This window comes from Macaca fascicularis, chromosome 18 (genome assembly GCF_037993035.2).
Source record: "Macaca fascicularis isolate 582-1 chromosome 18, T2T-MFA8v1.1".
NCBI classification, from domain to species: domain Eukaryota; kingdom Metazoa; phylum Chordata; class Mammalia; order Primates; family Cercopithecidae; genus Macaca; species Macaca fascicularis.
Window position 1 is genome coordinate 23241061 of NC_088392.1, and position 23204 is coordinate 23264264.

The 23204-nt window shown below is 43.1% G+C and overlaps 1 protein-coding gene across 9 annotated transcripts in view; it reads left to right on the plus strand.

Moving 5' to 3' along the window:
- Positions 1–23204, plus strand: part of ATP8B1 (ATPase phospholipid transporting 8B1) — a 158756-nt gene that overhangs the window by 57871 nt on the left and 77681 nt on the right. For 5 of the 9 annotated variants that reach the window (XR_012427119.1, XM_015439743.4, XM_074022459.1 and 2 more), the window contains exon 2: positions 19146–19348. Coding sequence is in view for 4 of the 9 variants with exons in the window: in XM_015439743.4 (XP_015295229.3) it covers positions 19168–19348 (181 nt within the window). In the remaining 5 variants the exon portion in view is untranslated. Of the gene's footprint in view, positions 1–19142; positions 19349–23204 lie in introns of those variants that run through there. The other 4 variants (XR_012427120.1, XM_005586597.5, XM_074022460.1 and 1 more) reach the window with 2 other exon arrangements.

The following is a 23204-nucleotide window of genomic DNA, read 5'->3' on the forward strand; positions in this document are numbered from 1 at the left end:
ACGAGCCTAGGAACAGACATGCGAGGCAGGCCTAGCTGAGGAGCACTTGGAGGTGACCTGTTTTGTGGCCCAAACACCAGCTTTTGATCTTGAGTGTAGCCCAGGTTTTCATTGATGAATACTGCAAAAGAACCTATGTCACAACACTGAAATATTTGAAAGGATGGCATCATATAAATCCAGAGCACAGTCTATTCACAGTGCTTTTAAAACATCTTTGAAAATATGTTAATTAGCCCCAGATATCTAATAGTAAAGTTCAAATCCATGTGACATTTAAAGGCTTTTCAGTAATTTTCTTTGAGTTGTGCAGTGTGCAGGTACTCCTGATTTATTTCTGACTGCCAATTTAGGGACTATTTAAACCCCTAGTTTATTCTGTCTTTCTTTCTTTCTTTTCTTTTTTTTCTGTTTTTCTTTTTTTTTTTTTTTTTTTTTTTTTTTTTGAGATGGAGTCTCATTTGTGCTGCCCAGGCTGGAGTGCAGTGGCATGATCTTGGCTCACCATAACCTTCACCTCCCAGGTTCAAGGGATTTTCGTACTTCAGCCTCCCAAGTAGCTGGGATTACAGGCTCACGCCACCACGCCCGGCAAATTTTTGTATTTTTAGTAGAGATGGGGATTCACTGTGTTGGCCAGGCTGGTCTCAAACTCCTGACCTCAAGTGATCCTCCCAACTTGGCCTCCCAAAGTGCTAAGATTACAGGTGTGAGCCACTGCCCCTGGCCCTAAACCCCTAGTTTATCCTTAATGTTCTTCTCTCTATTCTTACACTAATTCCATTTTCTTTCCTTTCTTTTTAAAAAGAGCTCTGGGAAGTCAGGAGGATCAATGTGTTAAAATATCGAGTTCAGACCAGTTAGATTTGCTATTGTTGGGAATTTATCCCTGGCATTGATTTATTGATGGACAGCCGAGGGTTTGCTCACAAGAGTAGAGGTGGGGTAGGAAGGAGATGAGTTTGCTGGAAGGGAGAGAATCCCCTAGACAATTCAGCCAGAGCTTGCTTTGTCCCCAGACCTACAGGGGACAATGACAGTGAGCTCTGTTTCCTAAATAATGGATCAATCTTCCTGACTCAACTCAGAGTTCTATAGGGAGTCTTCACCCAAATCAGGTTAATTTGGGGGTAAGTTTTCAGGTTAATAACATGTTGAATATATAAGAGCTTATAATAGCATTAATTGAGTAAGATAAAAGTCGTAAATAGTAGTTTGATAACAATAAAGTTAAAGAGGATTGTTTTCTTTATCACTGGAGTCCAGTTGCATTCAAGAAAGTCATTTTCTCTTTATAGGAGATGCAGGTTGATTGACGTCTAGGTCTATGGAGAAGGGGGAATGTGGAAAAGCAAAAAATACGCAAACATTTTGGTTGGCTTTACATTGTATTTTATGTCAGAATCATGTATATATATTCTCTGTACTACTTGCCTCTGTGGGGCAGGGACTGGAGATGGGGTGAGCATTACTCAATCAAACCCAAGCCCTCATCACCATGTGCTACCGCACCCATGAAAGTACACAGAGATTTTAAAGGGGAAGCAAACATTGGTTGGGAGGAGAAAATATCACAGCAGAAAAACGTTCTAGAATACATTAGCATTTTTCCTGGGGTCATGCGTTTTTTAAGAGGTGGAACAGAAAACTCCAAAACATTTCAAAGATATTTTAATACATGTTGGATACTTTTACAGGTGTACCTTTTCTCTTAAATGCAAATCAAAATAGATGTTTGCACAAGGCCTGCATGAGTCATCCCTAGTTCAGTAGCCTGGCCTTATTTGCATTAAACACCAGTTGCAGTTCCTTCTGGTTATTCTCTGCAAATAACTCTTAAACCTGGGTAAGCTGCAAAATTAAATCAAATTAAATTAAACTTTAAAACAGCATGCTTAACCTTTGGGTAATTAGAAGAGAGAAAAGAAAACATGGTCATTTAGGTCTTATTTATATAACTTGTTATGAAAGGTAACCACAGTTTTTCCTTTTGTGCACCTAGTCGTTGGCAAAGGTGGATTCAGAATTTAAAGACATCAAGTAACAAATTTGCAGTACCTGACTGTGAAGCCTCTGTTTGTTGGAATTAAGGAATTTGAAAAGCCCTCTGCAATGTTAAAGCTACACATTAAAGCCATATATTAGTTAGCTGGGGCTGCTGTAACAAGGTACCACACACAGAGCAGCTTAAAGAACAGAAGTTTATCGTATCACAAATCTCGAAGCCAGAAGTTCAAGATGAAGGTTTTGAAGGGCCATCTTCCCTGTGAGGGTGCTGGGGAAGGATCTGTTTCAGGATTCTCTCCTAGTTTCTGGACATTCCTTGGCTTGTGGCAGCATGTCTCCAAGGGATTTTATTCCTGTTACCCCTCGTATGTCCTTGGGCAAAGAACTTAACCTCTCAGTTAGGTTTCTTTTTCTTTTTTTTTTTTTTTTTTTGGATTTCTAAAAATCTTTATTGAGGATTAATATTAGAAACTTGCAATACAGTCTAACTGATTTTTGACTTTGTTTCTGGGCTATTAATGATTTTATATAAGACACTATTTGTAATTTCAGAACAAATAATATGGTCACATTTCTTGTTCCTAATAAATTGGTACTACTTGGGATCAATGGATGATTGAAAAGCAACGGCAACAAAAGCCAAAATAGACAAATGGGATCTAATTAAACTAAAGAGCTTCTGCACAGCAAAAGAAACTACCATCAGAGTGAACAGGCAACCTACAGAATGGGAGAAAATTTTTGCAATCTACTCAGTTAGGTTTCTTTATCTGTAGAATGGGGATAATAATTCGATCCTCAACAAACAAACTAAGCTAATGCGAATACATAGTGCAGAGCCTGATGCATAGAACACATAGTTAGCTCTCTGTAAACGCACGCACCGTCATCCTAGGAAAACTTCCTGGGAAGTTTCAGAAGCCTTACATCAGAAGTCTTACCATGGGTCCTTAAACTGATAGATTTGTAGGAGAAGCTTGGACACACTCCTTTTATTTGACCTGTTCAAACTCCGAAAGCCAGAACAGATAGAATTGCTGACTGTTGGTAGGAAGCTCTGTAGGTATTTCAAGCCAAATGCAAATATTTCCAAGGGACCTATAAAATATTAACCATATGTTTGTAGTAGAATCTTGGTCAAAAACTTAGGATGTGAACTCTGCTGCCTTGGAAGAATTTGTAATCTAAGTTGAGAACTCTAACCTCACTTGAAATACAGCACAAGAGACAGTGATTAAATATCTCAGACCCAGAATTTGTAAAGGTGTTAACCTTCAGATGGAATGAGAGGTAAGACTCTGTTGACCAGTCTTAGATGTTCAGGAAACCATGGTAGTATCTAGAAAAGATACCAAGTAAGTGCCCTAATCATACTTAATATGCCAGTCACCTTAGTGTCTGTTTAAGCTTTGGAACGTGTTTACATATAAATATTTGGAAATTTCAGACATTTACATATGAAAAGGTGCCATGTGGGAATTTTAAGAGCATCTGTTAGCATTTTCAGCTAAGCCACAGCTTTGGATGCAGATCACTAGGGACAGCCACTGACTTTTCTTTCTTTTTTTTTGAGACGGAGTTTTGCTCTTGTCACCCAGACTGGAGTGCAGTGGTGCGATCTCAGCTCACTGCAACCTCCGCCTTCCAGGTTCAAGCAATTCTCCTGCCTCAGCCTCCCATGTAGCTAGGATTACAGGTGCCTGTCACCATGCCCAGCTAATTTTTGTATTTTTAGTAGAGATAGGGTTTCACCATGTTTGGCCAGGCTGGTCTTGAACTCCTGACCTGAGGTGATCCACCCATCTCGGCCTCCCAAAGTGCTGGGATTACAGGTGTAAGCCACTGCACCCGGCCAGGGCCACTGACTGTCTTTGTCAGTGTCTTTGTCACTGGCCCCTCTCCAGCTGTCTTTGTCACTGGCCCCTCTCCAGGGCACTCAAGGTCCATTGTCCTTAGTGCTAAGCAATGGTTGGGGATCTTTGCTGAGGATCAGAAAGGGCTCTTGGAGGAAAAGGTGGACCCAGACTACATGTCGTGCAGCTCACCATCCTTAGGAGGGAGATGGAATCTTCGGTTTACTAACGTACCGGAAAGATATAATACAAGGGACAAAATGTGGCAAGTTTCATCTCTTCTGCCTTGACATGTAAACCATCCCTTCTGAGCTCATTTCCGTGCACCATGGACACTGGGTTCCATGAACCCACTTCCATGCTACCATTTTTGTTTTAGTAATCATTGACAAAGAGACAGAATGATATTAAGACAGTATCGGTGGCCGGGCATGGTAGTGCCTCACACCTATAATCCCAGCACTTTGGGAGGTCAAGGCAGGTGCAACACTTGAGGTCAGGAGTTTGAGACCAGGCTAGACAATACAGTTAAACCCTGTCTCTACTAAAAATACAAAAATTAACTGAGCGTGGTGACGTGCACCTGTAATCCCAGCTACTCAGGAGGCTGAGGCAGGAGAGAATTGCCTGAACCAGGGAGGCGGAGGTTGCAGTGAGCAGAGATCGCACCACTGCACTCCAGCCTGGGTGACAGAGTGAGACTCTGTCTCAAAAAAAAAAAAAAAGTAAGCATCAGTGGGCATAATCCTAATCGCCTGATCCAACTTTTCACCCCCTTTGAACAGCACTGGGACAAATCATAAGAGAGCTGGGGACAAACAGACCTGGTAGAAACCTCAATATGTGACCCTAGAGAAGTAAGTCACCTAACCTCTCTAAGCCCACAAAATGAGGATAAGCCCTTCCTTTTGTGTGTGCTGTAAAAATTGCACAAAATGTACCCAGTATATGAGCAATTGCTCAGCAGTGTTTGGATATAGGGGGTGGATAGCTATTATTAATTGCTGATTATTTTGGAAGGAAAAACACACAGAGAATTATGTATCTTTCAGTGCAGATGTTAGCTCTAAAAACAAACGTATTATTTACAAAGCTGCAGTTATAATAGAACACAATTCTGATTTCTGCCTCACCCCCACGGTTAATACTGTAAAACATTTCCTATGTTTGATCTCATAGTGTTATTACAAATAGCTGTTATTTTTAAGAGCTACACTAAAACATAAAAATTTGTAGGTCAGGTGTCATGGCTCATGCATATAATCCCAACACCTTGGGAGGCTGAGGTGGGAGGATTGCTTGAGGCCAGGAATTTGGGATCAGCCCGGGCAATGCAGTGAAACCTCGTCTTTACAAAAATTTTCCCAAAATATTAGCCAGTTGTGGTGTCATGTGCCTGTGGTCCCAGCTACTTGGGGAGACTGAGGTGGGAGGATCGCTGACGCCCAGGAGGTTGAGGCTGCAGTGAGCCATGATCACGCCACTGAGCTCCAGCCTGGGTGACAGTGCAAGGCCCTGCGTCAGAAAAAAAAAAAAAAATTGTAAAACCATGAGATCTTGTTGGACACTCATGTGGTTTCCATTTCTGCTTTTTATAACCAATGATGCCAATCAAAAAATTTGTGGCCAGGTGCGGTGGCTCAGCCCTGTAATCCCAGCATTTTGGGAGGCTGAGGCGGGCAGATCACCTGAGGTCAGGAGTTTAAGACCAGCCTTGTCAACATGGAGAAACACTGTCTCTACTATAAATACAAAAACTAGTCAAGCATGGTGGTGCATGCCTGTAATCCCAACTACTTGGGAGGCTGAGGCAGGAGAATTGCTTGAGCCTGGGAGGCAGAGGTTGCAGTGAGCCGAGATCTCCCCACTGCACTACAGCCTGGGTGACAGAGCAAGACTCTGTCTCAAAAAAAAAAAAAGTTTGAGTAAGAGTCCTTTTATTGAAGTGTTCCTGTTGGAATGAGGTGATTGCTTCAAATATATCTTTAGTGTTTTGGGTACATAAAGCGTTGCCATCAGTAATGTATATATTAATTTCAAGGTCAGTAGCAAGGTGGGTGAGGATTCATTCATCTCCACTGCTGACACTGAAAATATTGAATAGTAGCTGGGCATGGTGGCTCATGCCTGTAATCCCAGCACTTTGGGAGGCTGAGGCGGGCAGATCACAAGGTCAGGAGATCGAGACCATCCTGGCTAACATGGTGAAACCCCATCTCTACTAAAAATACAAAAAATTAGCCGGGTGTGGTGGCGGGTGCCTGTAGTCCCAGCTACTTGGGAGGCTGAGGCAGGAGAATGGCGTGAACCTGGGAGGCGGAGCTTGCAGTGAGCCAAGATCGTGCCACTGCACTCCAGCCTGGGCGACAGAGCAAGACTCTTTCTCAAAAAAAAAAAAAAAAGAAAAGAAAAAGAAAATATTGAATAGCGTCAACTGAATAGGCATAAAATGGTGTCTATGTTTTCATCAACTTGCCATTCTTTGATTACTAGTAAGAGTAATCTTTTATTGTATCATTTTATGTGTTTATTATTTCTATTTACTTATCTGCCTCTTCTACTGCCTTTTCATTCAAACAAGCCATTCCTAGTGAGTCTGGATGGGTAATATAAGTTGTCTCGCTGTAGATCAAAAGTTTCAAAGTTTATATTTTGTTCCAGAAAGCTATGATGATTCGTATGTCTTTCGGGAGTGCAATCCTTGTATTAATAGCTTGGTGACTCTTCTAACATTAAAATGAATTCAGCTTGACAGACTTATTTTACCCTGGAGGGTTTGCTTCCAAGTAGCTGTCAATTATAAAGCTCCTATGACTTTGTTTTATTCAAATGTGAATATAACTTTAAAGCCTAATTATAGAGTCAATAGTAATGGGGTAAAAATGAGACCATTGTCCCTAACAAGTAAGGATGACGCTTGAATATAAAAATAACAAGGCTTTTATCCTGGTAACTTTCATTATTTACTATAAAAAGTACATTGTGGATTGAGGCGGAGTCTCCAAAATAAACATCTGGGGAACTACAGCATTCTTATCCTATGGGAACCAGCCCAGTCTTTTATTTACTTTTTTTCCCTTCATTTTCTAGACAAAAGAATGGCAGCCCCACCCTGCCTTCATTTTAAGCACATTTTTCTAGCTGCCACCACCCCAATTCAGGCCGGTATTTCTTTTTTCTATTTTTTATATATTTATTTATTTATTTATTTTGGTACAGAGTCTCACTCTGTCGCCCAGGCTGGAGTGCAGTGGCGTGATCTTGGCTCACTGCAACCTCCGCCTCCCGGGTTCAAGCGATTCTCCTGCCTCAGCCTCCCAAGTAGCTGGGACTACAGGTGCACACCACCATGCCCAGCTAATTTTTGTATTTTAAGTACAGATGGGGTTTCACCATGTTGGCTAGGCTGGTGTCAAACTCCTGACCTCAGGCAATCAGCCCGCCTTGGCCTCTCAAAGTGTTAGGATTGCAGGCGTGAGCCACCACGTTTGGCCCAGACCTGTGTTTCTTCTTGCTGTGGTTAGATTCACGCACTGAGTGTTGCTGCTGAGTGTGATGGTGGAGGTAATAAGGTGGAACCACTTGGTGTTCCCGGTGAAGAAACTGTGACAAGGAGATGCTGTTTCGAGGGTGACTTTTGAACAGTCTCCCTCCTAGGATCTTACCTTCCCTGCTACTCACACTCTTCCTCCTGTCAGATGAGCGCTGTGCAGATCAGATTTCTTTCTTTTGCCTTCCACGGGCCCTCTCACTCCCTAGAATAAAGCCTTGTCAAGGCTGCATGGGCCACCTTACTTTTGAAGGTGACTCCAAAACGACCTTTCCCCAGCTCTGCTCTTTCCCCCACATCTCCCAGCTGTACTGGTGCTGGGCCTTTCCATTGCATTTTCCTGCCTCTGAGTTTTTTCTTTTGGTTCCTTAGTATCTCTCTCCCACCCACCCCAAGTTCTTGCTCACGTCTGTGACTCCCAGGTTGCCCAGCTCAAAAACCGCCTAGGAAATAATGATTGATCTCACTTCACTCTTCGGTGGCATACACTGGGAAGCATTTTACATTTTAGAATTCATTAGCGTGGGATAGATCTGCCTGTGGGCCTCAAAGGTTGATTGATTTTGCTTGTCAAATTCTTCCTTTGCTTAGGGTTTTCTTGTGATTAATGATGTTGTTAGCAGGCGTGGGGAAGGGAGGGAAGCAGGTGATGTTGGGAGTGGGAGCAGACTCTGATGCTTCCTGGGCAGAGCCTGTATTCCAGTCTGAATCCACGATTTGCGTTCACTGTACCACAGAGAGCGCAGAGCTGGGATGTGTGTGGAGAGCGCCTGAATAGCTAGGAGTTAAATCACCTTGGGCAAGCTTTGAAACCACCCCAGTTTTTTCATTAGTAAGAAGGTAATGACATTGCCTGGCGACTCGCCTCAGCATAATTCCATGACAATTGCATGAGACAATGTGTATGAAAAATCCTTTGTCCTGGAAGGGGCTACCTTATATGGATTAGAAGAAATACAATATTACTAGGAAATGCTGGGAGCCCATGGCAATGTTGGACTAAGAAATCCTTTGAACCTTAGCCAGGGGAATGAAAAATCTGCTCATCTCTGAAAGGCCAAGGTGTTGAAATTTCCCCTGTATCTTTTCTAATGACCGCCATTGAAATTGTGCAGAATGAAACAAGAGCCAGGCTTTTTTTTTTTTTTTTTTTTTTAAATAGAGACGGGGTCTTGTTCTGTCACCTGCCCTGAAGTTCGGTGGCATGATCCTAACTCACTGCAGCCTTGAGCTCCTGGGCTCAAGCGATCTTTCTGCCTCAGCCTCCCAAATAGCTGGGACTAGAGGTGCCCAGCTAGTTCTTTAAATTATTATTTGTAGAGATGGGGTCTTGCCATATTGCCCAGACTCCTCTTGAACTCCTGGCCTCAAATTATCCTCCTGCCTCAGCTTCCCAAAGTGCTGGGATTGCAGGTGTGAGCCGCCGCACCCAGGCAGCCAATCTTCCTTTGTGAGAAAGGGCTCTGGGGTGGACTTTCTGAGGAATAGGGGGTGAAGCTGTGGACCCAGGGCAGTCTTTTCTATCATGTGTAAAGATCCTGGCTGAATTGTCCCCACTACATTGATACTGTTGATCCCTTAGTTTTATGTTATTTATCCCAGGCTTCTAGATTTTTTTTCGGTCCTGCCTTGGGAGGAAAAAAAATGTAATCCTGTTCCTGCTGGGAACTGTAATTATGCTGTTTCTATAATAGTATAAAGTTTAAATTTAATGTAGATCTTAGATACATTTTATTACTATTGCTTCATGAGATTCTTTATCTAATTACAACTGTCATCAAGTTTGTCATTTTACTTTCAAGAATACTGAGCATTGGCCGGGTGCAGTGGCTCATGCCTGTAATCCCAGCACTTTGGGAGGCCAAGGTGGGTAGATCACTTGAGGTCAGGAGTTCGAGACCCGCCTGGCCAACAAGGTAAAACCCGTTTCTACTAAAAATACAAAAATCAGCCAGGTGTGGTGGCATGCACTTGTAGTCCCAGCTACTGGAAAGTCTGAAGCAAGAGAATCATTTGAACTCGGGAGGCAGAGGTTGCAGTGAGCTGAGATCACAACACTGGACTCCAGCCTGGGCCACAGAGTGAGACTTTGTCTCAAAGAAGTAAATAAAAGAATACTGGGCAGATTCCAAACAGGGTCTGGACTAACTAGGATAATAGAGAAGATTTCTGCTGCCTTTTAGATGGGAGCTCTATGGAATACCTTGGGAATAATAGTGGCCACATTGAGTGCCTGACCCTAGAATTATTACTTGTGACTAATGGTATGTGTATTGGTTATCGATTGCTGTGTAACAAGCTACTCCAAAACTTAGCAACTTAAACCAACATGCATTTATTATCTCATGGTTTCCATGAATCAAGTGTCTGAGCACAGCTTAACTGGGTTCTCCATATCAGGATTTCTCACAAGGCTACAATTAAGGTGTCAGCCCGGCCAGATGTCTCATCTGAAGGCAGGACTGAGGAAGGATCTGCTTCCAAGTTCATATAGTGATTGCAAAATTCACTGCATTCCTTAAGGGACTGAGGACTCCAGTCCCTGCTGGCTGTTGGTCAGTGCTCACTTCGTGTCTTGCCGTGTGAGCCTCTCCATAGGGCAGCTGCTTCACCAAAGCCAGGAAGGGGAAAGAGTTGACTGGCAAGAAGGGAGTCATGGTTTTTTATAACATAATCATGGAAGTGACATCCCATTACCTGCACCATATTCTATTGGTTAGAAGCAAGGTTCAAGGCTGGGGGCAGTGGATCATGCCTGTAATCCCAGCACTTTGGGAGGCCAAGGTGGGTAGATCACAAGGTCAGGAGTTAAAGACCAGCCTGACCCACATGGTGAAACCCTGTCTCTACTAAAAATACAAAAAATTAGCCCAGCATGGTGGCGCACTCCTGTAATCCCAGCTACTCGGGAGGCTGAGGCAGGAGAATTGCTTGAACCCAGGAGACGGAGGTTGCAGTGAGCCGAGATCACACCACTGCACTCCAGCCTGGGCAACAGAGCGAGACTCCATCTCAAAAACAAAAAAGAAGCAAGGTTCAGGAACTCAGGCTTATTTAAAAAAAAAAAAGAAGAAGAAGAAGAAGAAAGAAGGAAAAGGGGCTGGATACGGTAGCTCATGCCTGTAATCCCAGTACTTCGTGAGGCCAAGGAGGGAGGATTGCTTGACCTCAGGAGTTCAAGACCATCCTGAGCAAACTAGCAAGACCTCATCTCTACTAAAAACCAAAAAAATTAGCTGGGTGTGATGGTGCACACCTATAGTCTCAGCTACTTAGGAGGCTGGGATGGGAGGATCACTTGAGCCCAGGAGATTGAGGCTGCAGTGAGCTTGATCACACCAGTGTACTCCAGCCTGGGTGACAGAGCAAGAGCTTGTATCAATGACAACACCAACACCAAAAAAAAAAAAAAAAAAAAGGAAGAAAAAAGAAGCAAAGCACCTCATGTGTATGCCACAGTCACAAGGAATTAAAGATGTGAACACCAGAAGGTGGGATCACCAGGGGCCATCTTAGAGTAGTAATTTATATTTAGTATGGAACATATAGTAAGAAACACATATAGCATAGAACATATAGAAATATAATTCATACTTATAAATTATGATATGTTAAATATTTTACAGCATTGTCTTTAATAATAATAATAAACAAAATGAGGAAAAACACATTTCAGAAATAGTCTTTCTTCTTGTGAACTTTAAAAGCCATTAAAAAAAAAATGATGAAGGACCAGGCATGGTGGCTAACACCTGTAATCCTAGCATTTTAGGAGGCTGAGACAGGATAATTGCTCGAACACAGGAGGCGAAGCTAAGATCGCACCATTGAACTCCAGCCTGGGCAACAAGAGCAAAACTCTGTCTCAAAAAAAAAAAAAAAAAAAAAAAGAAGAAACCTATCATAGCCAGTAGTATGTCAGTAATGAGTAAGGGTGTATTCTAATAAAACTTTATTTAAAAAACAGTTAGTGGGCCGAATTTGGCCCATAGGCTATAATTTGCCAATTCTTATCTAGACTATAGTCTGGTCTAGTCAAGCCTCCTAAGGACAGAAGCAAACGAGCCTCCTATATGACAGACTCTGGTAGGGGCTAGTGATGAACAAGAAAGATCGGTCCTCACCTGTGATATCTTTAGTACCCTACCAGAAGGCTGGTTTAGTTTTCTGTACATGGTAAAATCTTGGGCAATGGTTTTTGGATGGCCTCAAATGACTCAGACTCCTAAAAAGTTCCATCTTGTATGACTTCTGAACTTAGCTGTTGCTGTTCTCTCCCATCATTGCCCTCCATCTTTCATCCTTAGTCCAGTGACTTTGTGAATCTGTTACCATGTGGTAGGTGTGACCTGTGTAAAGACGGTAAAGAACTTCGGTGTCAGACAACTCTCTGAGCCCTTGAGGACTTTATTAAAAGTTGATTTGCTCTTTCCCCAGATCTTTCAGTGTCAACTGTGTAGGCACTGAGTATTCACAGACCAGTCTGTTCTTGTAGAGCTTATGGTCTGGTGGGAGAGGCAGATAAATAAAAGCAAATACATATTTACAAATCATGGCAAGTGCTAGGAAGGAAACAGAAATGTAAGTGCTCAAGGGGGCCAGTGGTAGCAGGAAGAGGAGGGCAGAATCCTGTTCAATACCATGAGTGGAAGAGGACACTGAAGTGGAGACCTAACGAATGAGAAATCGGCCGGGCGTGGTGGCCCATGCCTGTAATCTCAGCACTTTGGGAGGCCAAGGTGAGCAGATCACCTGAGGTCAGAAGTTTGAGACCAGCCTGACCAACAAGGAGAAACCCTGTCTCTACTAAAAATACAAAATTAACCAGGCATGTTATCCCAGCCTGTTATCCCAGCTACTTGGGAGGCTGAGGCAGGAGAATCGCTTGAACCTGGGAGGCGGAGGTTGTGCTGAGCCTAGACTACACCATTGCACTCCAGCCTGGGCAAAAAGAGAGAAACTCTGTCTCAAATAAAATAAAATAAAAAGTAAAATAAGAGTGAGAAATAGCAGTCATACAAAGAACTGGGAGAAGAGCATTCCAGGTACTAGGAAGAGCATATGCAGAGGCTCTGGGGCAGGAAATGCTTTGTTTGCTTGAGGAGCTGAAAGCAGGGCCGTGGGGCTCAGCAATCGTGAGCAAGAAGGAGGGTATAGAAGTGTGGAGAGCCCTTAGAGTCGTGAAAAGAGTTTGGACTTAATTTAAAGTGATGGGAATCCATAGTGGATTAGTGTTAATCCACTTGGGCTGCCATAACAAAATGCCATGTACTGGTTGACTTAAACAACAGTCGTTTATTTTCTCACAGTTCTGCAGACTGGAAGTCCAAGATGGAGGTGCCAGCAGGGTTGGTTTCTGGTGAGGCCTCTCTTTGGCTTGTAGTTGGCTGCCATCCTGCTGTGTTCTCACATGGCCCTTCCTCTGTGTGCATGGAGAAGGAGAGATCATGTGTCTATTTCTCCTCTTCTAAAGACACCAGTCCATGGCCGGGTGCAGCACTTTGGGAGGCTGAGGCAGGCAGATCACTTGAGGTCAGGAGTTCAAGACCAGCCTGGCCAACATGGTGAAACCCCGTCTCTACTAAAAATACAAAAATTGCCGTGGTGGTAGGCACCTGTAATCCCAGCTACTCGAGAGACTGAGGCAGGAGAATCACTTGAACCCGGAAGGTGGAGGTTGCAGTGAGCCGAGATCGCGCCACTGCACTCCAGCCTGGGCAACAGAGTGAAACTCCACCTCCAATAAACAAATAAAATAAAATAAAATAAAGCTATAAAACAGCAAAGCCAGTCATTTTTGCCTCAAATACTCCTCCAATTCATCCCCTCCTCTCCATCTCCATGGCCACCATCACCTCTCCCTGGAAATGCTACCAGATCCCTCTAACTAGATTTTGTTGCCCAGGCTGGAGTGCAGTGGCGTAATCTTGGCTCACTGTAACCTCCACCCTCCCGGGTTCAAGCAATTCTCCTGCCTCAGCCTCCCAAGTAGCTGGACTTACAGGCATGTGCCACCACGCCTGGCTAATTTTTTTGTATTATTAGTAGAGATGGGGTTTCACCATGTTGGCAGGCTGGTCTCGAACTCTTGACCTCAGGTGATCCACCTGCCTCAGCCTTCCAAAGTGCTGGGATTACAGGCGTGAGCCACTGCACCCTGCCTGTTTTCCTAGCTTTAATAGTTGACTTATCTGTATTCCTCAAAACTCGCAGTCAGTCAGTGGCTCTGTTCCCTGTGCCTAGCGTAGTACTCTGCATCTTGCAGGTGTTTCCTGGGTGCTGAGTAGATGCACACCTGTCTGCAGTGTCCTGGAGTGGCAGTGAGAGACATTATCAAGTTTCCAAATCCATACCGGACACAGCACCTGACCTTAGGAATCATTATTTAGACCTGGGAAAAAATTCTTTATGTCATTTAGGGCTTCAAACAAGTGATTTCTCCCTGTTTTTCTCTTTGGTACACTAAAATGACAGCCAAATTCCTCCCATGTGTGTGTGTTTCACACACATGCACACTGTAGAGAAATCAAGTTGAGGACATTTCTTCACTCTCAGTGTAGAGCTCCCTGCCCCTGCTTTCTCACTGAGCCTGTGCAGATTGTGTGGGTGGCGAGTTGGTTGTGCAAGGCCTTGCTTGCTTTGAGTCACGGACATGTGGGTTGTCAAATCCATTCCTTTGTGCTTGCTTCCTCTCTCAACCTCACAGGGCTGGAGACAGTGTTAATATCCAGATGCCTGGCAGTTTGGAAGCAATGATGAAAAGGATAACTTACAAAATGTTTGTATAAAATGCACTTAATGCCACAGAACCCTACACTTGAAAATGGCTAAAAGGAAGCTGAGATGGGAGGATCGCTTGGGGCCAAGAGTTTGAGACCAGCCTGAGGAACACAGGGAGAGCGTATCTCTTTAAAAAAAAAAAAAGCCAGGCATGGTGGCTCGTGCTTCTAGTCTTAGTTACTCAGGAGGCTGGGGAGCAGGGTAGGAGGATTGCTGGAGCCCACAGATTTGAGAGTGTAGTGAACTAGGATCATGCCACTGCACTGCAGCCTGGGTGGCAGAGTGAAACCGTGTCTGAGAAAACAAACAATGGTTTGTGTCATCTGAGATGCAAAAAAATAAGAGAGAGAGAGAGAGAAAGAAAATCGACCAACCAACAAAAAGTTTAAACTCTCCAATAGTACACCTTTAAGAAATTTGAAAAAAAAAAAACATAGGGTGAAACAAGGCCTGGCATGGTGGCTCATGCTCGTAATCCCAGCACTTTGGGAGGCTTAGGCAGGTAGATTACTTGAGCCCAGAAGTTTGAGACCAGCCTAGGCAACATGGCAAAACCCTGCCTCTTCTAAAAATACAAAAATCAGCTGGATGTTGCAGCTTGTACCTGTAGTCCCAACTACTCAGGAGGCTGGGGGGCAGAATTGCTTGAGCCCAGGAGGCTGCAATGAGAAAAACAAAACAAAATGGCAAAAATGGTAAATTTTGTTACGTATAATTTGCAACAATAAAAAATGTTTCCATATGATACTTTCAGAGTCACATTGTTATATACATATAACTATATATATCAATATATTGTTATATATATAACAATATATATATAGATATATATATCAATGTATATATATACACATTGTTTTATATATATATCTCAAGGCTGTAGTAACCAAAACATAATATGGGCAAAAAAACAGACACATAAACCAATGGAACAGACTAGAGAACCCAGAAATAAATCTCCACATGCAGAAGAATGAAACTGGGCTCCTGTCTCTCACCATACACAAAAGTCAACTCAAGATGGATTAAAGACTTAAAGGGGCCGGGCGCAGTGGCTCAAGCCTGTAATCCCAGCACTTTGGGAGGCCGAGGCGGGTGGATCACGAGGTCAGGAGATCGAGACTATCCTGGCTAACATGGTGAAACCCCGTCTCTACTAAAAATACAAAAAACTAGCTGGGCATGGTGGTGGGCGCCTGTAGTCTCAGCTACTTGGGAGGCTGAGGCGGGAGAATGGCGTGAACCCGGGAGGCGGAGCTTGCAGTGAGCCGAGATCACGCCACTGCACTCCAGCCTGGGAGACACAGCGAGACTCCATCTCAAAAAAAAAAAAAAAAAAAAAAAAAAAAATAATAATAATAATAATAATAAAAGACTTAAAGGGGACCAGGTGTGGTGGCTCACACCTATAATCCTAGCCCTTTGGGAGCCCAAGCCTGGAGGATCATTTGACCCAGGAATTCAAGATCAGTCTGGACAATGCAGTGAGACCCCATCTCTACCAAAAAAAAAAAAAAAAAATGGCATGATGGCATGTGCTTGTAGTCCCAGCTACTTGGGATGCAGAGGTAGGAAGATTCCTTGAGCCCAAGAGTTCAATGTTGCAATGAGCTATGATCGTCCTACTACACTGTAGCCTGGGTGACAGAGTGAAAACCTATCTCTCTCTTAAAAAAAAAAAAAACTAATAAAACTTTATACTAGAAGGAAACATAGGGAAAATGTTTAGGACATTGGTCTAGGCAAAGATTTTATGGCTAAGGCCTCAAAAGCACAGGCAACAACAACAACAAAAATAGACAAATAGGACTATATTAAACTAAAAAGCTTCTACTCAGCAAGAGAAGCAATCAACAGAGTGCAATGTTTCCTGTTGAATAGGAGAAAATATTTGCAAACTATTCATCCAACTAAGGGCTAGTATCCAGAATATACAAGGAACTCAAACAACTCAAAAACAAATAATCCCTGCAGCCATAAAAAAGAATGAGATCGTGGTCTTTTCATGGACATGGATGAAGCTGGAAGCCATCTTTCTCAGCAAACTAACACGGGAACAGAAAACCAAACACTGCATGTTCTCACTCATAAGCAGGAGTTGAACAATGAGAACACATGAACACAGGGAGGGGAACATCACCCACTGGGGCTTGTCGGGGGCAGGGGGATGGGGCAAGGAGTGGGAGCGCTTTAGGACAAATACCTAATGCATGCAGGGCTTAAAACCTAGCTGACGAGTTGATGGGTGCAGCAAATCACCATGGCACATGTATACCTATGTAACAAACCTGCGTGTTCTGCACATGTATCCTAGAACTTAAAGTAAAAGAAAAGAAAAGAAAAGAAAGACTTAGTAGGGAAATTTAGATTTAACATGGCGATGCCGATTTAGTGGAAAAGATGACTTTTTAAAAATTTAGCTCCATTTAATAAAAAATAATTTTAAAATAGTATAAACCATGAAAGTATATGTACTGCCAGGAAAGTATACATATAACCAGGAAAGCATAAGCATAACCAATGAAATTGTAAGTACTGCCAGGAAAGCTTGTGCTTGCTACTGAAAAGCTAAGGCCAGAGGTAAAGACTATGGATTTGGGGAGTAAATATTCTTTGAAGGCGGAAGAGAATGGCCTGAGGTGCTGAGGACCGGGAGTGCTAGGAACTCTGCCTCTGTGACTATAGGGCTCTTTAGAACTGTGCCACCGTACAGCATCATGCAATAGAATCTAAGTTATTCTTTGTAATGAATGCCAACAATATTTTAAAATAATAATAATACCATTAAAAAGTGAGCAAAGGACATGAATAGACATTTTTCAAAAGGAAACATACAAATCACCAAGAAGTATATGAAAAATTAATGGTTAATGTTTATTGAGTACTTATTGTAGGCTATGCACTGAGTTGAGCATTTTGCATGCATCATCTCACTTAAAATCATGTATGTCCCAGCCTGGCCAACACGGTGAAACCCTGTCTCTACTAAAAATACAAAAATTAGCCAGGCGTGGTGGTACACACCTGTAATCCCAGCTACTCAGGAGGCTGAGGCAGGAGAATTGCTTGAACCTGGGAGGCAGAGGTTGCAGTGAGCCAAGATTGCACCACTGCACTCTAGCCTGGGCGACAGAGCAATACTCTGTCTCAAAAGATAATAATAATAAAATAATGTATGTCAATTGTTGAGATTTTGGAAAATGAACAAGTGTGTGTGTGAATAACTGGGTGTATGCTATACATATGGCTTAATAACTTACCTATTAAGGTCATTAATGCAATGTCATCAAATACTCTTCTGATCATCTAAATTGTTGCACATTATCCTAGAATATCAGATGCCACAATTTATTTATATAGTCGACAATTGTAACCCAGCTTGCTTTTGGCTTTTACTGTTTTACATAATACTTGGCAAAAATCCTCATATAAATATTTGAAAATTTCGTAAGTGTGCATTTGTGAATGTAAAAATTATTTTAGAGGTCTAAGATTTGGTGCAAAACGTGCAATCAGCTACATAGTTCTACTTGAGGCAATTTTCGTTCAAAATATATCATAAACCATAATACAAAAATAGAGCGTAGACCTCTCCTTGTGAAGCAGTTGTTTTTGCCTTTTTTTTTTTTTTTGAGATGGAGTCCTGCTCTTTTGCCCAGGCTGGAGTGCAGTGGTGCTAGCTCGGCTCACTGCAAGCTCCGCCTCCCGGATTCACGCCATTCTCCTGCCTCAGCCTCCCGAGCAGCTGGGACTACAGGAGACCGCTGCCACACCCGGCTAATTTTTTGTATTTTTCATAGATATGGGGTTTCACTGTGTTAGCCAGGATGGTCTCGATCTCCTGACCTACCCACCTCGGCCTCCCAAAGTGCTGGGATTACAGGCGTGAGCCACAGTGCGTGGCTGCCTTAAATTTTTAATAATTATTGTGCAAGTTATTTAGCATTCCAGTGTTTTGATTTTTCTCCTCTGCTGGGTAGGAATAACAATAAGACTGTTATTCACCATGGTGGTGTGGGAAGTTTCAATGAGCCCATGTCTATAAAGTGCTTAGTACAAGGCTTGGCATGCAGTTAACACAAAATAAATGTGAGCTGCTGTCATTAACACTACTGACTACACGGCACCGTGATGCTTATGTAAATGTCAGGCTGTGTGTCTGTAACCTGAGGTATTTGTGTAAATATTTTCCTAAAATAAATATAACTAAGGTTGTTCTTCGCACTTGTTTGGAGTCATCTTATGCGGTAGATGCTCAAGCACAAATTGCAGATACAGAGTGGGCAGCGGTAGTTGGGAAGATAGAAAAGCTAGGGAGTGTTCCTGGGAAGTCAGTAAACTTGGAAGATCTAAGGTTATATTAAAAATGTTGTGTCAGAACAAAGGCTCGGAATGTTAGTGTTAGCAGAAACCAGATATCTTAGAGCAGTGGTTTGTCAACTTTGCCAGCAATCCACAGGAAGAAATTCAACTCCATTAACACCCACAATGCAAATAAACGTGTGAATGTGTACAACTGTGTTATCAAGCAGTACTTATTCTTATTATATGTGCTATAATCAGATATTTTATAGTCTGTTTCATTTTAGTTTAATGTTGATTGTTACCCACTAAATTTATTTCATTGGGTAGAGACCCCCTAATTTTAAATATTGCCTTACTATATATATATATATATATATATATATATATATATATATATATACCCTTGTTTAAAAATAAAAGGTTTGCAGTTACATATTTTTTTAAAATCTTACCCAAGCATTTAATCAGTACTGAATGGTTTTGTTCTTATTTGCATGTTAAGTTGAATTTGGGGGTACTATTCCAGAATATTTACATGTCAGTAAGACAATGTTCTGTAAAAGGGGCATTGTAACGGGATACAGGCAGGATTCAACCAAAAACTGGGCAAGAGTCATAATCCACTCTGATTTCTCTTTCCTTTTAAGCAGGTAGTTCCAATTTGCCGGCAGAATGAGTACAGAAAGAGACTCAGAAACGACATTTGATGAGGATTCTCAGCCTAATGACGAAGTGGTTCCCTATAGTGATGATGAAACAGAAGATGAACTTGATGACCAGGGGTCTACTGTTGAACCAGAACAAAACCGAGTCAACAGGGAAGCGGAGGAGAACCAGGAGCCATTCAGAAAAGGTAACCACATGAAGTCCCGGTGACTAGGTTGCTTATAAATCCTCATGTGGGTCGTGGCCACACGTGCCAAAGATGATCGGTCCATTTTGTGTGGTCTAGGAGGGAATCTTCTCTGATGTCTTCTTAGGATGCGACTGACAGAATGGTGGATGGGCTTGGACAAGTACCCATTGTGCTTAATATGAAGGGCTGGGAGAGCATATCTGACAAGTTCTGCAGAGAAAATACATTAAGGTCTTTGTTAGTGTGTATATTTGTTTGTTTGTTTGTTTGTTTGTTTTGTGTGTGTGTGTTTGTTTTTTGAGACAGGGTCTCACTGTGTCTCCCCAGCTGGAGTCCAGTGGTATGAACTTGGCTCACTGCAGCCTCGACCTCCTGGACTCAAGCGATCCTCCTACCTCAGCCTCCTGAGTAGCTGGACTACAGGCATGCACCACTATGTCCAGCTAATTTTTGTATTTGTGCGTGTGTTTGTGTGTGTAGATGGTATTTCACTATGTTGCCCAGGCTGGTCTCAAACTCCTGAGCTCAAGGGATCCGCCCACCTCAATCTCTCAAACTCCTGGAATTACAGGCATGAGAGCTAGGATGCCTAGCCAGTGTATATATTCTTAAAACGGAGTTATGTGTACAAGAATCTGCATGTTACTGCACCCAGAAATTTTTAAAGGATACATATCAATCAATCTTTAGATGTTTACTATTGGTATTGTTAAACTGGCGGTATGAGTTATATAAATAACCACCCTTGTGTGTGTGTGTGTGTATGTATGTATGGTCTGCCCCGGGTCAGGCCAGCATCAGAAGCAGGGTCTAGACCAAGGCCAGCAAACTTTTTCTGTAAAGGGCCAGCAAGTAAACATTTTAGGCTTTGTGGACCACGTGGTCTCTGCCAATGTTGTGCGTAAGTAGCCATAGACAGTACGTCACTGAGGGCAGTAGAACTTGGCTTGCTTTTACCATAACACCTTTTCCTTTGTGGCTTTTCTATTTCATCTGCTACTGGTTCTCCCACCCTGGCAAACAGATGTGTGTTTCTCTTGTAGCTCTTCTCCATGAGCAAGCTGAGACTTTTCTCTCTGGACCCCAGGTTTGATATCAGGCTGAAAATATTTCTTCCACGGTGTTCCCTAAAATTCTAACTGAACAACCTTAGCATCACATTCACAGAAATCATTATCATAGTGTTCCGGTTTCAGCCCTCCAGACACGCCTCCCTGCAGCCTTAGTCAGAGAAGCCTCAGATTTTAGCTGGTTTTCCCGAGGTCTCTGTTCCTGCCATTCTGCCCTTGCACGTTTTCTAGAAGCCTGTTTTTCCCCCATGCCAACCCCCACCCCAGTTTCTCTTTCTTGAGTTCTGCTACCTGGATGAGCTATTTTTTTCTAATAATTTTCACCTGTAGAAAATGTGACATGCCATGAAATCCCATTTCTGCATTGATTCTTCCTGTTTCTGTTCTCCCTGTGGGGAGATTCTCAGTGTGGGGAGTGCATGTACCCTTGGGAGCCCCATCTCACCTAAATTTGGGGAGGCCATTGACTCCTGTATGTCGTTTGTCCCCTACCTCTCCATAGTAAACATTTAGATGCATTACCTCTTACAGTGGGTTTCTGGATTTAATTTCAAGCTGTTGAGGATTGAGCTTAAGTGCCTTCTGCCCTGAAGCAGAAGGTACTAAAATCATGATATTTGACCAGAATTAAAATGGAATTCCGCCGGGCACAGTGGCTCACGCCTGCCATCCCAGCACTTTGGTAGGCTAAGGTGGGTGGATCACCTGAGATTAGGAGTTCGAGACCAGCCAGACCAACATGGGGAAACCCCATCTCTACTAAAAATACAAAAATTAGCCAGGTGTGGTGGCATGTACCTGTAGTCCCAGCTACTTGGGACTACAGGAGAATCACTAGAACCCAGGAGGCGGAGGTTGCAGTGAGCCGAGATGGCACCATTGCACTCCAGCCTGGGCAACAAGAGTGAAACTCCATCTCAAAAAAAAAAAAAGAAAGAAAGAAAGAAAATGGAATTCCCACCCACCTGAACAGGAAGGTGGCCTCTGTCATAACAGGTCCAGACTGGATATTGGTGAACTAGCTAAAGCTGAAGCAGCCGGACAAGTTACAAGGAAGTTCTAGTTGATTGCCCAAACAGTGAATAAAATATGCTTCTTCCTCATTCCTTTCCCCCACAACTGCACTGCTTAGTCTCCTATCACAATTTTGGAATCTCTACCAAATGTAGATATCTGATGGGGTGGCAGGAGAATTGGCTCCATGGGGTCAAGGGTCAACTTCGCTCTTGGTGCTTGGTGGCACGCCATCAGACGTGTAGTCTGGGACACAGCAAAGGGACCGGGATTGGGTGCCTGCAGAAATGTCAGAGAAGCATGTAGTGGGTGGAAACTCTCATCCCCTGTTTTTTACCAACTCTGCCTGCCCATTCTGGTGGTTAGGGTCCTTTCCTGATGGTTCAGTTTGCAGGTCATATGTTTTGTAGATTTCTACTCTCGGCATATGGGCATTAAAAGAGCTCAGTCTTGGCCGGGCACAGTGACTCATGCCTGTAATCCCAGCACTTTGGGAGGCCGAGGCAGTTGGGTCACTTGAGGTCAGGAGTTCGAGACCAGCCTGGCCAACATAGTGAAACCCTATCTCTACTAAAAATACAAAAATTAGCCCAGCATGGTGGCGCACACCTATAATCCCAGCTACTCGGGAGGCTGAGGCAGGAGAATCGCTTAAACCTGGAAAGTGGAGGTTGCAGTGAACTGAGATCTCACCACTACACTCTATCCTGGGTGACAAAGCGAGACTCCATCTCAAAAAAAAAAAAAAAAAAAAAAATTCTCAGTTTTGAATCTTAGTCGTGTTTTCCAAGGATGGTTTATATTCCTAGGGGATGTGGGTGGTTCTCACTTCTCAAAACCCATATCAAATGACTTTGCCTGTGACTTTTTACAAAAATTCTTATTCTAGTACCTCTCTGTGCCCTTCCCAAGCACACAGATGATGTTCAGTAAATGCCAGACCTCTTTCCTCCCATTTCCCGTCTGCCCTGCCTCCCTCACAGCCAGTCTGCTCTCCCTCTTTCCTCCCTTCCTCTCTTTGCCCTCTTCATCCCTCTTTCCTCCTCTTTCCTTTCCTGCCATATTCTCATTTGGACAATTTCCCAATTAAGTTCAGTGTAACCCTGACTTCTCTTTCTTTTTTTAATCATCATCTGTCTTTCTTGACATTTCACATCCTGAATAATTTCCTGCAGAGGATCAGTTCTTTAAGACATCAGAATATGAGTCACCCGGCGAGGTACCACCAGGCTGAGTATCACCAGGGACCAGCACCCGTTCCAGCAAAGCACTGCCTAAGCGGCCTGAACCGCGCTCGTTTCTTTAATGAGGATTGTAGCACAGAAAGTTGCTTTCTTTTTTCTTAAAGAAAGGAAATCCCCTAGCCCAACTAAGCTTTCCTGTTAAACAAGTGTTTTGAGAGACCCATTCGGAGTACTTTTCAGTAAAAGGACCTTTATTGTGTTTTGTGAGAAAGAAGGACAGGCACAAACATGCTGTTAGAATGTGCCATGGAGAAAGATAAGCCCACAGGTTCGAGTGGAGTAACTTTACCCTTTGTCTAAAGATGGAGCAAAGATTCTCAGAAATGAGCAGCAATGTTTTCAGTGCTATGGGATGAGCTCCTTCGTTTCCTGATGAACACACTTCTCAGCATGTGTTCTAGGAAACACTAGTTTTTGTATTTTTGGAGTTTTGTTGTTTGTTTGTTTTTGTTTTTGTTTTGAGACGGAGTCTCTCTCTGTCACCCAGACTGGAGTGCAGTGGCGCTATCTCGGCTCACTGCAACC